The sequence below is a fragment of the Oncorhynchus masou genome, chromosome 24, assembly GCF_036934945.1.
Source record: "Oncorhynchus masou masou isolate Uvic2021 chromosome 24, UVic_Omas_1.1, whole genome shotgun sequence".
Lineage (NCBI taxonomy): Eukaryota > Metazoa > Chordata > Actinopteri > Salmoniformes > Salmonidae > Oncorhynchus > Oncorhynchus masou.
The window spans coordinates 21,238,491-21,257,732 of NC_088235.1; the positions used below are offsets into that span (position 1 = coordinate 21,238,491).

The window sequence follows — 19,242 nt, forward strand, 5'->3', positions numbered from 1 at the left end:
TGTCTCCTGCTTGGCTGAAGGTGTCATCCCTGGTTATTCACCTGCTCGTGGCTGAAGGAAACATCCCTGGTTATACACCTGCTCTTGGCTGAAGGAGACATCCCTGGTTATTCACCTGCTCGTGGCTGAAGGAGACATCCCTGGTTATACACCTGCTCGTGGCTGAAGGAGACATCCCTGGTTATACACCTGCTCGTGGCTGAAGGAGACATCCCTGGTTATACACCTGCTCGTGGCTGAAGGAGACATCCCTGGTTATACACCTGCTTGTGGCTGAAGGAGACATCCCTGGTTATACACCTGCTCGTGGCTGAAGGAGACATCCCTGGTTATTCACCTGCTCGTGGCTGAAGGAGACATCCATGGTTATACACCTGCTTGTGGCTGAAGGAGACATCCCTGGTTATTCACCTGCTTGTGGCTGAAGGAGTCATCCCTGGTTATACACCTGCTTGTGGCTGAAGGAGACATCCCTGGTTATTCACCTACTTGTGGCTGAAGGAGACATCCCTGGTTATACACCTGCTTGTGGCTGAAGGAGACATCCCTGGTTATTCACCTGCTTGTGGCTGAAGGAAACATCCCTGGTTATACACCTGCTCGTGGCTGAAGGAGACATCCCTGGTTATTCACCTGCTTGTGGCTGAAGGAAACATCCCTGGTTATACACCTGCTCGTGGCTGAAGGAGACATCCCTGGTTATTCACCTGCTTGTGGCTGAAGGAAACATCCCTGGTTATACACCTGCTCGTGGCTGAAGGAGACATCCCTGGTTATTCACCTGCTTGTGGCTGAAGGAGACATCCCTGGTTATACACCTGCTCGTGGCTGAAGGAGACATCCCTGGTTATTCACCTGCTTGTGGCTGAAGGAGACATCCCTGGTTATTCACCTGCTTGTGGCTGAAGGAGACATCCCTGGTTATACACCTGCTCGTGGCTGAAGGAGACATCCCTGGTTATTCACCTGCTTGTGGCTGAAGGACAGGACTTTGTTTGTTGTTGTTGCATTGTCCAGAAGGAACCTGCAAGTAAGCATTTCGTTGGACGATGTATACCATGTGTATCCTGCACATAATGTACGACTGATACACTTGAGGATGCCTTTGAATATGAACTGTACAAACTGCTAGGGGAAAGATTGACATGTTGGTGAGGTGATGCTGTCCCAAAGGTGCTCCATGATGTAATACTGATGCTTTCACTCTGTCCCATAGGTGCTCCATGATGTAATACCGATGCTTTCCCTCTGTCTCATAGGTGCTCCATGATGTAATACCGATGCTTTCCCTCTGTCCCAAAGGTGCTCCATGATGTAATACTGATGCTTTCACTCTGTCCCATAGGTGCTCCATGATGTAATACTGATGCTTTCCCTCTGTCCCATAGGTGCTCCATGATGTAATACTGATGCTTTCACTCTTTCCCATAGGTGCTCCATGATGTAATACCGATGCTTTCACTCTGTCCCATAGGTGCTCCATGATGTAATACTGATGCTTTCACTCTGTCCCATAGGTGCTCCATGATGTAATACTGATGCTTTCACTCTGTCCCAAAGGTGCTCCATGATGTAATACTGATGCTTTCACTCTTTTCCATAGGTGCTCCATGAGCCCCTTATTGACGAGGACCCAGTGTTCATCACCACCTGTACAGAGAGAGAGCTGAGGAAGAGGAAGAAGAGGAAGTTCAGTCTGTGGGTCCGCCAGTGCACATCCACTGGTTTCATCTGTCAGGTACTGTGCGTGCGCATGAAAGAAGAAAATGAGAGAAAGGGAGATGGTGAGAGCAGTGGAGAAAGAATGAGGGGACGGAGGGAGGGACTGCAGCCTCTTGGTTTTCTACTCTTATATCTGGGAGCTAGTACTGTACTTTGTGACAAAGACTGTCCACCTTCAATTACACCCAGTACAACCACACTGGGGCTTTCACAGGACTAGTTGCAATTGGTTTAGACTGTAGAGGACACCAACACTGCAGGACAGGACAATCAGACCATGCCCTTCCCCCTCACTCAGACACAGCTGAGAGATCCAGACAAACTGTGATTGGATGACTGATGTGGGACCATCCAGTGCCTCAATCAGTCTCCAGAACCAAAGTTTTATTACTGATTCCCAGGAGAAGGCGCCAGTCCACTTAGTATAATTGCTCTCTGTTCTTGGTGGGAGTATGATACACCAAATGACTGCTGCCCCAAGCCTCAGACAGATCCAGGAAGCCATGAGAATGTGTAGATATGCACCGGCCGTGTCCCAGTTGGTGGGAAGAAGAATCAATCGATCATGTCCTTTTTTTGTGTAGCTTTCTCTTACTTGAAAACTACAGGGTTCATTTTGTCAATGGAAAACAACAGGGTTAGTGTTATCAATAGAAAACTACAGGGTTAGTATTATTGTCAATAGAAAACATCAGGGTTAGTAGTATTGTCAATAGAAAACAACAGGGTTGTAACCTCACACTCAACGTCAACAAAACTAAGGAGATGATTGTGGACTTCAGGAAACAGCAGAGGGAACACCCCCCTATCCACATCGATGGAACAGTGGTGGAGAGAGTAGCAAGTTTTAAGTTCCTCGGCATACACATCACAGACAAACTGAATTGGTCCACTCACACAGACAGCATCGTGAAGAAGGCGCAGCAGCGCCTCTTCAACCTCAGGAGGCTGAAGAAATTCGGCTTGTCACCAAAGCACTCACAAACGTCTACAGATGCACAATCGAGAGCATCCTGGCGGGCTGTATCACCGCCTGGTACGGCAACTGCTCCGCCCTCAACCGTAAGGCTCTCCAGAGGGTAGTGAGGTCTGCACAACGCATCATCGGGGGCAAACTACCTGCCCTCCAGGTTACCTACACCACCTGATGTTACAGGAAGGCCATAAAGATCATCAAGGACATCAACCACCCGAGCCACTGCCTGTTCACCCCGCTATCATCCAGAAGGCGAGGTCAGTACAGGTGCATCAAAGCAGGGACCGAGAGACTGAAAAACAGCTTCTATCTCAAGGCCATCAGACTGTTAAACAGCCACCACTAACATTGAGTGGCTGCTGCCAACACACTGACACTGACTCAACTCCAGCCACTTTAATAATGGGAATTGATGTAAATATATCACTAGCCACTTTAAACAATGCTACCTTATATAATGTTACTTACCCTACATTATTCATCTCATATGCATACGTATATACTGTACTCTATATCATCGACTGCATCCTTATGTAATACATGTATCACTAGCCACTTTAACTATGCCACTTTGTTTACATACTCATCTCATATGTATATACTGTACTCGATACCATCTACTGTATCTTGCCTATGCTGCTCTGTACCATCACTCATTCATATATCCTTATGTACATATTCTTTATCCCCTTCACTGTGTATAAGACAGTAGTTTAGGAATTGTTAGTTAGATTACTTGTTGGTTATTACTGCATTGTCAGAACTAGAAGCACAAGCATTTCGCTACACTCACATTAACATCTGCTAACCATGTGTATGTGACAAATAAATTTGATTTGATTTGGTTAGTAGTATTGTCAATGGAAAACTACAGGGTCAGTATTATTGTCAATGGAAAACTACAGGGTTAGTATTATTGTCAATGGTAAACTACAGGGTTAGTATTATTGTCAATGGAAAACTACAGGGTTAGTATTATTGTCAATGGTAAACTACAGGGTTAGTATTATTGTCAATGGAAAACTACAGGGTTAGTATTATTGTCAATGGAAAACTACAGGGTTAGTATTATTGTCAATGGAAAACAACAGGGTTAGCAGTATTGTCAATAGAAAACAACAGGGTTAGTAGTATTGTCAATAGAAAACAACAGGGTTAGTAGTATTGTCAATGGAAAACTACAGGGTCAGTAGTATTGTCAATTGAAAACTACAGGGTTAGTATTATTGTCAATGGAAAACTACAGGGTCAGTAGTATTGTCAATTTTTTATTTTCTTTCTCCTTTTTTTAACCAGGTAGGCTAGTTGAGAACAAGTTCTCATTTGCAACTGCGACCTGGCCAAGATAAAGCATAGCAGTGTGAACAGACAGCACAGAGTTACACATGGAGTAAACAATAAACAAGTCAATAACACAGTAGAAAAAAAGAGAGTCTATATACATTGTGTGCAAAAGGCATGAGGAGGTAGGCAAATAATTATAATTTTGCAGATTAACACTGGAGTGATAAATGATCAGATGGTCATGTACATGTAGAGATATTGGTGTGCAAAAGAGCAGAAAGTAAATAAATAAAAACAGTATGGGGATGAGGTAGGTAAAATTGGGTGGGCTTTTTACCGAAAGACTATGTACAGCTACAGTGATCGGTTAGCTGCTCAGATAGCAGATGTTTGAAGTTGGTGAGGGAGATAAAAGTCTCCAACTTCAGCGATTTTTGCAATTCGTTCCAGTCACAGGCAGCAGAGAACTGTAACGAAAGGTGGCCAAATGAGGTGTTGGCTTTAGGGATGATCAGTGAGATACACCTGCTGGAGCGCGTGCTATGGGTGGGTGTTGCCATCGTGACCAGTGAACTGAGATAAGGCGGGGCTTTACCTAGCATGAACTTACATTTACATTTAACATTTAAGTCATTTAGCAGACGCTCTTATCCAGAGCGACTTACAAATTGGTGAATTCACCTTCTGACATCAGTGGAACAGCCACTTTACAATAGTGCATCTAAATCATTTAAGGGGGGGGTGAGAAGGATTGCTTTATCCTATCCTAGGTATTCCTTGAAGAGGTGGGGTTTCAGGTGTCTCCGGAAGGTGGTGATTGACTCCGCTGTCCTGGCGTCGTGAGGGAGTTTGTTCCACCATTGGGGGCCAGAGCAGCGAACAGTTTTGACTGGGCTGAGCGGGAACTGTACTTCCTCAGTGGTAGGGAGGCGAGCAGGCCAGAGGTGGATGAACGCAGTGCCCTTGTTTGGGTGTAGGGCCTGATCAGAGCCTGGAGGTACTGCGGTGCCGTTCCCCTCACAGCTCCGTAGGCAAGCACCATGGTCTTGTAGCGGATGCGAGCTTCAACTGGAAGCCAGTGGAGAGAGCGGAGGAGCGGGGTGACGTGAGAGAACTTGGGAAGGTTGAACACCAGACGGGCTGCGGCGTTCTGGATGAGTTGTAGGGGTTTAATGGCACAGGCAGGGAGCCCAGCCAACAGCGAGTTGCAGTAATCCAGACGGGAGATGACAAGTGCCTGGATTAGGACCTGCGCCGCTTCCTGTGTGAGGCAGGGGCGTACTCTGCGGATGTTGTAGAGCATGAACCTACAGGAACGGGCCACCGCCTTGATGTTAGTTGAGAACGACAGGGTGTTGTCCAGGATCACGCCAAGGTTTTTAGCGCTCTGGGAGGAGGACACAATGGAGTTGTCAACCGTGATGGCGAGATCATGGAACGGGCAGTCCTTCCCCGGGAGGAAGAGCAGCTCCGTCTTGCCGAGGTTCAGCTTGAGGTGGTGATCCGTCATCCACACTGATATGTCTTGTAGATGACCTGGAACCAGTGGGTCTGGCGACGAATATGTAGCGAGGGCCAGCCGACTAGAGCATACAGGTCGCAGTGGTGGGTGGTATAAGGTGCTTTAGTGACAAAACGGATGGCACTGTGATAAACTGCATCCAGTTTGCTGAGTAGAGTGTTAGAAGCTATTTTGTAGATGACGTCGCCGAAGTCGAAGATCGGTAGGATAGTCAGTTTTACAAGGGTAAGTTTGGCGGCGTGAGAGAAGGAGGCTTTGTTGCGGAATAGAAAGCCGACTCTAGATTTGATTTTCGATTGGAGATGTTTGATATGAGTCTGGAAGGAGAGTTTACAGTCTAGCCAGACACCTAGATACTTATATATGTCCACATATTCAAGGTCGGAACCATCCAGGGTGGTGATACTAGTCAGGCATGCAGGTGCAGGCAGCGAACGGTTGAAAAGCATGCATTTGGTTTTACTAACGTTTAAGAGCAGTTGGAGGCCACGGAAGGAGTGTTGTATGGCATTGAAGCTCGTTTGGAGGTTAGATAGCACAGTGTCCAAGGACGGGCCGGAAGTATATAGAATGGTGTCGTCTGCGTAGAGGTGGATCAGGGAATCGCCCGCAGCAAGAGCAACATCATTGATATATACAGAGAAAAGAGTCGGCCCGAGAATTGAACCCTGTGGCACCCCCATAGAGACTGCCAGAGGACCGGACAGCATGCCCTCCGATTTGGCACACTGAACTCGGTCTGCAAAGTAGTTGGTGAACCAGGCAAGGCAGTCATCAGAAAAACCGAGGCTACTGAGTCTGCCGATAAGAATATGGTGATTGACAGAGTCGAAAGCCTTGGCGAGGTCGATGAAGACGGCTGCACAGTACTGTCTTTTATCGATGGCCGTTATGATATCGTTTAGTACCTTGAGCGTGGCTGAGGTGCACCCGTGACAGGCTCGGAAACCAGATTGCACAGCGGAGAAGGTACGGTGTGATTCAAGATGGCTTTCGAAGACCTTAGATAGGCAGGGCAGGATGATGTCTATGAGGGTGCCCTTGTTTACAGATTTAGCGTTGTATCTGGTGGGTTCCTTGATGATTTGTGTGAGATTGAGGGCATCTAGGTTAGATTGTAGGACTGCCGGGGTGTTAAGCATATCCCAGTTTAGGTCACCTAACAGAACAAACTCTGAAGCTAGATGGGGGGCGATCAATTCACAAATGGTGTCCAGGGCACAGCTGGGAGCTGAGTGGGGTCGGTAGCAGGCGGCAACAGTGAGAGACTTATTTCTGGAGAGAGTCATTTTTAAGATTAGTAGTTCGAACTGTTTGGGTATGGACCTGGAAAGTATGACATAACTTTGCAGGCGATCTCTGCAGTAGACTGCAACTCCTCCCCCTTTGGCAGTTCTATCTTGACGGAAAATGTTATAGTTGGGTATGGAAATCTCAGAATTTTTGGTGGCCTTCCTGAGCCAGGATTCAGACACGGCAAGGACATCAGGGTGAGCAGAGTGTGCTAAAGCAGTGAGTAAAACAAACTTAGGGAGGAGGCTTCTGATGTTGGCATGCATGAAATGGAAAACTACAGGGTTAGTAGTATTGTCAATGGAAAACTACAGGGTTAGTAGTATTGTCAATGGAATACTACAGGGTTAGTATTATTGTCAATGGTAAACTACAGGGTTAGTAGTATTGTCAATGGAGAATTACGGGGTTAGTATTATTGTCAATGGAAAACTACAGGGTTAGTATTATTGTCAATGGAAAACTACAGGGTTAGTATTATTGTCAATGGAAAACTACAGGGTTAGTATTATTGTCAATGGACAACTACAGGGTTAGTAGTATTGTCAATGGAGAATTACGGGGTTAGTAGTATTGTCAATGGTAAACTACAGGGTTAGTATTATTGTCAATGGAAAACAACAGGGTTAGTAGTATTGTCAATTGAGAATTACGGGGTTAGTATTATTGTCAATGGAAAACTACAGGGTTAGTATTATTGTCAATGGTAAACTACAGGGTTAGTAGTATTGTCAATGGTAAACTACAGGGTTAGTATTATTGTCAATGGAAAACTACAGGGTTAGTAGTATTGTCAATGGAGAATTACGGGGTTAGTATTATTGTCAATGGAAAACTACAGGGTTAGTATTATTGTCAATGGTAAACTACAGGGTTAGTATTATTGTCAATGGAAAACTACAGGGTTAGTATTATTGTCAATGGTAAACTACAGGGTTAGTATTATTGTCAATGGAAAACTACAGGGTTAGTATTATTGTCAATGGAAAACTACAGGGTTAGTATTATTGTCAATGGAAAACTACAGGGTTGGTATTATTGTCAATGGAAAACTACAGGGTTAGTATTATTGTCAATGGAAAACAACAGGGTTAGTATTATTGTCAATGGTAAACTACAGGGTTAGTAGTATTGTCAATGGAGAATTACGGGGTTAGTAGTATTGTCAATGGAGAATTACGGGGTTAGTATTATTGTCAATGGTAAACTACAGGGTTAGTATTATTGTCAATGGAAAACTACAGGGTTAGTATTATTGTCAATGGAAAACTACAGGGTTCGTATTATTGTCAATGGAAAACTACAGGGTTAGTATTATTGTCAATGGAAAACTACAGGGTTAGTAATATTGTCAATGGAAAACTACAGGGTTAGTATTATTGTCAATGGAAAACAACAGGGTTAGTAGTATTGTCAATGGAGAATTACGGGGTTAGTAGTATTGTCAATAGAAAACAACAGGGTTAGTAGTATTGTCAATGGAAAACTACAGAGTTAGTATTATTGTCAATGGAAAACAACAGGGTTAGTAGTATTGTCAATGGAGAATTACGGGGTTAGTATTATTGTCAATGTAAAACTACGGGGTTAGTATTATTGCCAATGGTAAACTACAGGGTTAGTATTATTGTCAATGGAGAATTACGGGGTTAGTATTATTGTCAATGGTAAACTACAGGGTTAGTATTATTGTCAATGGTAAACTACAGGGTTAGTATTATTGTCAATGGAAAACTACAGGGTTAGTATTATTGTCAATGGAAAACTACAGGGTTAGTATTATTGTCAATGGAAAACTACAGGGTTAGTATTATTGTCAATGGAAAACTACAGGGTTAGTATTATTGTCAATGGAAAACTACAGGGTTAGTATTATTGTCAATGGTAAACTACAGGGTTAGTATTATTGTCAATGGTAAACTGCAGGGTTTGTGTTATTGTCAATGGAAAACTACAGGGTTAGTATTATTGTCAATGGAAAACTACAGGGTTAGTATTATTGTCAATGGAAAACTACAGGGTCAGTATTATTGTCAATGGTAAACTACAGGGTTAGTATTATTGTCAATGGAAAACTACAGGGTTAGTATTATTGTCAATGGAAAACAACAGGGTTAGTAGTATTGTCAATGGAGAATTACGGGGTTCGTATTATTGTCAATGTAAAACTACAGGGTTAGTATTATTGTCAATGGAAAACTACAGAGTTAGTATTATTGTCAATGGAAAACAACAGAGTTAGTAGTATTGTCAATGGAGAATTACGGGGTTAGTATTATTGTCAATGTAAAACTACAGGGTTAGTATTATTGTCAATGGTAAACTACAGGGTTAGTATTATTGTCAATGGAGAATTACGGGGTTAGTATTATTGTCAATGGTAAACTACAGGGTTAGTATTATTGTCAATGGTAAACTACATGGTTAGTATTATTGTCAATGGAAAACTACAGGGTTAGTATTATTGTCAATGGAAAACTACAGGGTTAGTATTATTGTCAATGGAAAACTACAGGGTTAGTATTATTGTCAATGGAAAACTACAGGGTTAGTATTATTGTCAATGGAAAACTACAGGGTTAGTATTATTGTCAATGGAAAACTACAGGGTTAGTATTATTGTCAATGGTAAACTACAGGGTTAGTATTATTGTCAATGGTAAACTACAGGGTTAGTAGTATTGTCAATGGAGAATTACGGGGTTAGTATTATTGTCAATGGTAAACTACAGGGTTAGTATTATTGTCAATGGTAAACTACAGGGTTAGTATTATTGTCAATGGTAAACTACAGGGTTAGTATTATTGTCAATGGAAAACTACAAGGTTAGTATTATTGTCAATGGAAAACTACAAGGTTAGTATTATTGTCAATGGAAAACTACAGGGTTAGTATTATTGTCAATGGAAAACTACAGGGTTAGTATTATTGTCAATGGAAAACTACAGGGCTAGTATTATTGTCAATGGAAAACTACAGGGTTAGTATTATTGTCAATGGTAAACTACAGGGTTAGTATTATTGTCAATGGAAAACTACAGGGTCAGTAGTATTGTCAATGGAGAATTACAGGGTTAGTATTATTGTCAATGGAAAACTACAGGGTTAGTAGTATTGTCAATGGAGAATTACGGGGTTAGTATTATTGTCAATGGTAAACTACAGGGTTAGTATTATTGTCAATGGAAAACTATGGGGTTAGTAGTATTGTCAATGGAGAATTACGGGGTTAGTATTATTGTCAATGGTAAACTACGGGGTTAGTATTATTGTCAATGGAAAACTACAGGGTTAGTATTATTGTCAATGGAAAACTACAGGGTTAGTATTATTGTCAATGGTAAACTACAGGGTTAGTATTATTGTCAAAGGAAAACTACGGGGTTAGTAGTATTGTCAATGGAGAATTACGGGGTTAGTATTATTGTCAATGGTAAACTACGGGGTTAGTATTATTGTCAATGGAAAACTACGGGGTTAGTATTATTGTCAATGGAAAACTACAGGGTTAGTATTATTGTCAATGGAAAACTACGGGGTTAGTAGTATTGTCAATGGAGAATTACGGGGTTAGTATTATTGTCAATGGTAAACTACAGGGTTAGTATTATTGTCACTGGAAAACTACAGGGTTAGTATTATTGTCACTGGAAAACTACAGGGTTAGTATTATTGTCAATGGAAAACTACAGGGTTAGTATTATTGTCAATGGAAAACTACAGGGTTAGTAGTATTGTCAATGGAGAATTACGGGGTTCGTATTATTGTCAATGGTAAACTACGGGGTTAGTATTATTGTCAATGGAAAACTACGGGGTTAGTATTGTTGTCAATGGAAAACAACAGGGTTAGTAGTATTGTCAATGGAGAATTACGGGGTTCGTATTATTGTCAATGTAAAACTACAGGGTTAGTATTATTGTCAATGGAAAACTACAGAGTTAGTATTATTGTCAATGGAAAACAACAGAGTTAGTAGTATTGTCAATGGAGAATTACGGGGTTAGTATTATTGTCAATGTAAAACTACAGGGTTAGTATTATTGTCAATGGTAAACTACAGGGTTAGTATTATTGTCAATGGAGAATTACGGGGTTAGTATTATTGTCAATGGTAAACTACAGGGTTAGTATTATTGTCAATGGTAAACTACAGGGTTAGTATTATTGTCAATGGTAAACTACAGGGTTAGTATTATTGTCAATGGAAAACTACAAGGTTAGTATTATTGTCAATGGAAAACTACAGGGTTAGTATTATTGTCAATGGAAAACTACAGGGTTAGTATTATTGTCAATGGAAAACAACAGGGTTAGTAGTATTGTCAATGGAGAATTACGGGGTTCGTATTATTGTCAATGTAAAACTACAGGGTTAGTATTATTGTCAATGGAAAACTACAGAGTTAGTATTATTGTCAATGGAAAACTACAGGGTTAGTATTATTGTCAATGTAAAACTACAGGGTTAGTATTATTGTCAATGGTAAACTACAGGGTTAGTATTATTGTCAATGGAGAATTACGGGGTTAGTATTATTGTCAATGGTAAACTACAGGGTTAGTATTATTGTCAATGGTAAACTACAGGGTTAGTATTATTGTCAGTGGAAAACTACAGGGTTAGTATTATTGTCAATGGAAAACTACAGGGTTAGTATTATTGTCAATGGAAAACTACAGGGTTAGTATTATTGTCAATGGAAAACTACAGGGTTAGTATTATTGTCAATGGAAAACTACAGGGCTAGTATTATTGTCAATGGAAAACTACAGGGTTAGTATTATTGTCAATGGTAAACTACAGGGTTAGTATTATTGTCAATGGAAAACTACAGGGTTAGTATTATTGTCAATGGAAAACTACAGGGTCAGTAGTATTGTCAATGGAGAATTACAGGGTTAGTATTATTGTCAATGGAAAACTATGGGGTTAGTAGTATTGTCAATGGAGAATTACGGAGTTAGTATTATTGTCAATGGTAAACTACAGGGTTAGTATTATTGTCAATGGAAAACTATGGGGTTAGTAGTATTGTCAATGGAGAATTACGGGGTTAGTATTATTGTCAATGGAAAACTATGGGGTTAGTAGTATTGTCAATGGAGAATTACGGGGTTAGTATTATTGTCAATGGTAAACTACGGGGTTAGTATTATTGTCAATGGAAAACTACAGGGTTAGTATTATTGTCAATGGAAAACTACAGGGTTAGTATTATTGTCAATGGTAAACTACAGGGTTAGTATTATTGTCAATGGAAAACTACGGGGTTAGTAGTATTGTCAATGGAGAATTACGGGGTTAGTATTATTGTCAATGGTAAACTACAGCGTTAGTATTATTGTCACTGGAAAACTACAGGGTTAGTATTATTGTCAATGGAAAACTACAGGGTTAGTATTATTGTCAATGGAAAACTACAGGGTTAGTATTATTGTCAATGGAAAACTACAGGGTTAGTAGTATTGTCAATGGAGAATTACGGGGTTAGTATTATTGTCAATGGTAAACTACGGGGTTAGTATTATTGTCAATGGAAAACTACGGGGTTAGTATTGTTGTCAATGGAAAACTACAGGGTTAGTAGTATTGTCAATGGAGAATTACGGGGTTAGTATTATTGTCAATGTAAAACTACAGGGTTAGTATTATTGTCATTGGAAAACTACAGGGCTAGTATTATTGTCAATGGAAAACTACAGGGTTAGTATTATTGTCAATGGTAAACTACAGGGTTAGTATTATTGTCAATGGAAAACTACAGGGTTAGTATTATTGTCAATGGAAAACTACAGGGTCAGTAGTATTGTCAATGGAGAATTACAGGGTTAGTATTATTGTCAATGGAAAACTACGGGGTTAGTAGTATTGTCAATGGAGAATTACGGGGTTAGTATTATTGTCAATGGTAAACTACAGGGTTAGTATTATTGTCAATGGAAAACTATGGGGTTAGTAGTATTGTCAATGGAAAACTACAGGGTTAGTATTATTGTCAATGGTAAACTATGGGGTTAGTATTATTGTCAATGGAAAACTACAGGGTTAGTATTATTGTCAATGGTAAACTACAGGGTTAGTATTATTGTCAATGGAAAACTACGGGGTTAGTAGTATTGTCAATGGAGAATTACGGGGTTAGTATTATTGTCAATGGTAAACTACAGGGTTAGTATTATTGTCACTGGAAAACTACAGGGTTAGTATTATTGTCAATGGAAAACTACAGGGTTAGTATTATTGTCAATGGAAAACTACAGGGTTAGTATTATTGTCAATGGAAAACTACAGGGTTAGTAGTATTGTCAATGGAGAATTACGGGGTTAGTATTATTGTCAATGGTAAACTACGGGGTTAGTATTATTGTCAATGAAAACTACGGGGTTAGTATTGTTGTCAATGGAAAACTACAGGGTTAGTAGTATTGTCAATGGAGAATTACGGGGTTAGTATTATTGTCAATGTAAAACTACAGGGTTAGTATTATTGCCAATGGTAAACTACAGGGTTAGTATTATTGTCAATGGAGAATTACGGGGTTAGTATTATTTTCAATGGTAAACTACAGGGTTAGTATTATTGTCAATGGAAAACTACAGGGTTAGTATTATTGTCAATGGAAAACTACAGGGTTAGTATTTTTGTCAATGGAAAACTACAGGGTTAGTATTATTGTCAATGGAAAACTACAGGGTTAGTATTATTGTCAATGGAAAACTACAGGGTTAGTATTATTGTCAATGGAAAACTACAGGGTTAGTATTATTGTCAATGGTAAACTACAGGGTTAGTATTATTGTCAATGGTAAACTACAGGGTTAGTAGTATTGTCAATGGAGAATTACGGGGTTAGTATTATTGTCAATGGTAAACTACAGGGTTAGTATTATTGTCAATGGTAAACTACAGGGTTAGTATTATTGTCAATGGTAAACTACAGGGTTAGTATTATTGTCAATGGAAAACTACAAGGTTAGTATTATTGTCAATGGTAAACTACAGGGTTAGTATTATTGTCAATGGTAAACTACAGGGTTAGTATTATTGTCAATGGAAAACTACAGGGTTAGTATTATTGTCAATGGAGAATTACGGGGTTAGTATTATTGTCAATGGTAAACTACAGGGTTAGTAGTATTGTCAATGGAGAATTACGGGGTTAGTATTATTGTCAATGTAAAACTACAGGGTTAGTATTATTGTCAATGGTAAACTACAGGGTTAGTATTATTGTCAATGGATAATTACGGGGTTAGTATTATTGTCAATGGTAAACTACAGGGTTAGTATTATTGTCAATGGTAAACTACAGGGTTAGTATTATTGTCAATGGAAAACTACAGGGTTAGTATTATTGTCAATGGAAAACTACAGGGTTAGTATTATTGTCAATGGAAAACTACAGGGTTAGTATTATTGTCAATGGAAAACTACAGGGTTAGTATTATTGTCAATGGAAAACTACAGGGTTAGTATTATTGTCAATGGAAAACTACAGGGTTAGTATTATTGTCAATGGAAAACTACAGGGCTAGTATTATTGTCAATGGAAAACTACAGGGTTAGTATTATTGTCAATGGAAAACTACAGGGTTAGTATTATTGTCAATGGAAAACTACAGGGTTAGTAGTATTGTCAATGGAGAATTACAGGGTTAGTATTATTGTCAATGGTAAACTACGGGGTTAGTATTATTGTCAATGGAAAACTACGGGGTTAGTATTGTTGTCAATGGAAAACTACAGGGTTAGTAGTATTGTCAATGGAGAATTATTGTCAATGGTAAACTACAGGGTTAGTATTATTGTCAATGTAAAACTACAGGGTTAGTATTATTGTCAATGGTAAACTACAGGGTTAGTATTATTGTCAATGGAGAATTACGGGGTTAGTATTATTGTCAATGGTAAACTACAGGGTTAGTATTATTGTCAATGGAAAACTACAGGGTTAGTATTATTGTCAATGGAAAACTACAGGGTTAGTATTTTTGTCAATGGAAAACTACAGGGTTAGTATTATTGTCAATGGAAAACTACAGGGTTAGTATTATTGTCAATGGAAAACTACAGGGTTAGTATTATTGTCAATGGAAAACTACAGGGTTAGTATTATTGTCAATGGTAAACTACAGGGTTAGTATTATTGTCAATGGTAAACTACAGGGTTAGTAGTATTGTCAATGGAGAATTACGGGGTTAGTATTATTGTCAATGGTAAACTACAGGGTTAGTATTATTGTCAATGGTAAACTACAGGGTTAGTATTATTGTCAATGGAAAACAACAGGGTTAGTATTATTGTCAATGGAGAATTACGGGGTTCGTATTATTGTCAATGTAAAACTACAGGGTTAGTATTTTTGTCAATGGAAAACTACAGGGTTAGTATTATTGTCAATGGAAAACTACAGGGTTAGTATTATTGTCAATGGAAAACTACAGGGTTAGTATTATTGTCAATGGTAAACTACAGGGTTAGTATTATTGTCAATGGTAAACTACAGGGTTAGTATTATTGTCAATGGTAAACTACAGGGTTAGTATTATTGTCAATGGAGAATTACGGGGTTAGTATTATTGTCAATGGTAAACTACAGGGTTAGTATTATTGTCAATGGTAAACTACAGGGTTAGTATTATTGTCAATGGTAAACTACAGGGTTAGTATTATTGTCAATGGCAAACTACAAGGTTAGTATTATTGTCAATGGAAAACTACAGGGTTAGTATTATTGTCAATGGAAAACTACAGGGTTAGTATTATTGTCAATGGAAAACTACAGGGTTAGTATTATTGTCAATGGAAAACTACAGGGTTAGTATTATTGTCAATGGAAAACTACAGGGCTAGTATTATTGTCAATGGAAAACTACAGGGTTAGTATTATTGTCAATGGTAAACTACAGGGTTAGTATTATTGTCAATGGTAAACTACAGGGTTAGTATTATTGTCAATGGAGAATTACGGGGTTAGTATTATTGTCAATGGTAAACTACAGGGTTAGTATTATTGTCAATGGTAAACTACAGGGTTAGTATTATTGTCAATGGTAAACTACAGGGTTAGTATTATTGTCAATGGTAAACTACAGGGTTAGTATTATTGTGAATGGAAAACTACAGGGTTAGTATTATTGTCAATGGAAAACTACAGGGTTAGTATTATTGTCAATGGAAAACTACAGGGTTAGTATTATTGTCAATGGAAAACTACAGGGTTAGTATTATTGTCAATGGAAAACTACAGGGTTAGTATTATTGTCAATGGAAAACTACAGGGTTAGTATTATTGTCAATGGTAAACTACAGGGTTAGTATTATTGTCAATGGTAAACTACAGGGTTAGTAGTATTGTCAATGGAGAATTACGGGGTTAGTATTATTGTCAATGGTAAACTACAGGGTTAGTATTATTGTCAATGGTAAACTACAGGGTTAGTATTATTGCCAATGGTAAACTACAGGGTTAGTATTATTGTCAATGGAAAACTACAAGGTTAGTATTATTGTCAATGGAAAACTACAGGGTTAGTATTATTGTCAATGGAAAACTACAGGGTTAGTATTATTGTCAATGGAAAACTACAGGGTTAGTATTATTGTCAATGGAAAACAACAGGGTTAGTAGTATTGTCAATGGAGAATTACGGGGTTCGTATTATTGTCAATGTAAAACTACAGGGTTAGTATTATTGTCAATGGAAAACTACAGAGTTAGTATTATTGTCAATGGAAAACAACAGAGTTAGTAGTATTGTCAATGGAGAATTACGGGGTTAGTATTATTGTCAATGGTAAACTACAGGGTTAGTATTATTGTCAATGGTAAACTACAGGGTTAGTATTATTGTCAATGGAAAACTACAGGGTTAGTATTATTGTCAATTGAAAACTACAGGGTTAGTATTATTGTCAATGGAAAACTACAGGGTTAGTATTATTGTCAATGGAAAACTACAGGGTTAGTATTATTGTCAATGGAAAACTACAGGGTTAGTATTATTGTCAATGGAAAACTACAGGGCTAGTATTATTGTCAATGGAAAACTACAGGGTTAGTATTATTGTCAATGGTAAACTACAGGGTTAGTATTATTGTCAATGGTAAACTACAGGTTTAGTATTATTGTCAATGGAGAATTACGGGGTTAGTATTATTGTCAATGGTAAACTACAGGGTTAGTATTATTGTCAATGGTAAACTACAGGGTTAGTATTATTGTCAATGGTAAACTACAGGGTTAGTATTATTGTCAATGGCAAACTACAAGGTTAGTATTATTGTCAATGGAAAACTACAGGGTTAGTATTATTGTCAATGGAAAACTACAGGGTTAGTATTATTGTCAATGGAAAACTACAGGGTTAGTATTATTGTCAATGGAAAACTACAGGGTTAGTATTATTGTCAATGGAAAACTACAGGGCTAGTATTATTGTCAATGGAAAACTACAGGGTTAGTATTATTGTCAATGGTAAACTACAGGGTTAGTATTATTGTCAATGGTAAACTACAGGGTTAGTATTATTGTCAATGGAGAATTACGGGGTTAGTATTATTGTCAATGGTAAACTACAGGGTTAGTATTATTGTCAATGGTAAACTACAGGGTTAGTATTATTGTCAATGGTAAACTACAGGGTTAGTATTATTGTCAATGGCAAACTACAAGGTTAGTATTATTGTCAATGGAAAACTACAGGGTTAGTATTATTGTCAATGGAAAACTACAGGGTTAGTATTATTGTCAATGGAAAACAACAGGGTTAGTAGTATTGTCAATGGAGAATTATTGGGTTACAGGGTATTATTGTCAATGTAAAACTACAGGGTTAGTATTATTGTCAATGGAAAACTACAGAGTTAGTATTATTGTCAATGGAAAACAACAGAGTTAGTAGTATTGTCAATGGAGAATTACGGGGTTAGTATTATTGTCAATGTAAAACTACAGGGTTAGTATTATTGTCAATGGTAAACTACAGGGTTAGTATTATTGTCAATGGAGAATTACGGGGTTAGTATTATTGTCAATGGTAAACTACAGGGTTAGTATTATTGTCAATGGAAAACTACAGGGTTAGTATTATTGTCAATGGAAAACTACAGGGTTAGTATTATTGTCAATGGAAAACTACAGGGTTAGTATTATTGTCAATGGAAAACTACAGGGTTAGTATTATTGTCAATGGAAAACTACAGGGTTAGTATTATTGTCAATGGAAAACTACAGGGTTAGTATTATTGTCAATGGAAAACTACAGGGTTAGTATTATTGTCAATGGTAAACTACAGGGTTAGTATTATTGTCAATGGAGAATTACGGGGTTAGTATTATTGTCAATGGTAAACTACAGGGTTAGTATTATTGTCAATGGTAAACTACAGGGTTAGTATTATTGTCAATGGAGAATTACGGGGTTAGTATTATTGTCAATGGTAAACTACAGGGTTAGTATTATTGTCAATGGAAAACTACAGAGTTAGTATTATTGTCAATGGAAAACAACAGAGTTAGTAGTATTGTCAATGGAGAATTACGGGGTTAGTATTATTGTCAATGTAAAACTACAGGGTTAGTATTATTGTCAATGGTAAACTACAGGGTTAGTATTATTGTCAATGGAGAATTACGGGGTTAGTATTATTGTCAATGGTAAACTACAGGGTTAGTATTATTGTCAATGGTAAACTACAGGGTTAGTATTATTGTCAATGGAAAACTACAGGGTTAGTATTATTGTCAATGGAAAACTACAGGGTTAGTATTATTGTCAATGGTAAACTACAGGGTTAGTAGTATTGTCAATGGAGAATTACGGGGTTAGTATTATTGTCAATGGTAAACTACAGGGTTAGTATTATTGTCAATGGTAAACTACAGGGTTAGTATTATTGTCAATGGTAAACTACAGGGTTAGTATTATTGTCAATGGAAAACTACAGGGTTAGTATTATTGTCAATGGAAAACTACAGGGTTAGTATTATTGTCAATGGTAAACTACAGGGTTAGTATTATTGTCAATGGTAAACTACAGGGTTAGTATTATTGTCAATGGAAAACTACAGGGTTAGTATTATTGTCAATGGAAAACTACAGGGTTAGTATTATTGTCAATGGTAAACTACAGGGTTAGTATTATTGTCAATGGTAAACTACAGGGTTAGTATTATTGTCAATGGTAAACTACAGGGTTAGTATTATTGTCAATGGAAAACTACAGGGTTAGTATTATTGTCAATGGAAAACTACAGGGTTAGTATTATTGTCAATGGTAAACTACAGGGTTAGTATTATTGTCAATGGTAAACTACAGGGTTAGTATTATTGTCAATGGAAAACTACAGGGTTAGTATTATTGTCAATGGTAAACTACAGGGTTAGTATTATTGTCAATGGTAAACTACAGGGTTAGTATTATTGTCAATGG

General features: G+C 38.3%; 1 protein-coding gene across 1 annotated transcript in view; it reads left to right on the forward strand.

Moving 5' to 3' along the window:
- The window catches only part of LOC135511894 (piggyBac transposable element-derived protein 5-like), a 57,840-nt gene that overhangs the window by 21,953 nt on the left and 16,645 nt on the right, over positions 1 to 19,242 (forward strand). The window contains exon 3 of the mRNA XM_064933411.1: positions 1,604 to 1,738. Within this exon, the coding sequence (XP_064789483.1) occupies positions 1,604 to 1,738 (135 nt within the window). The remainder of the gene's footprint in view (positions 1 to 1,603; positions 1,739 to 19,242) is intronic.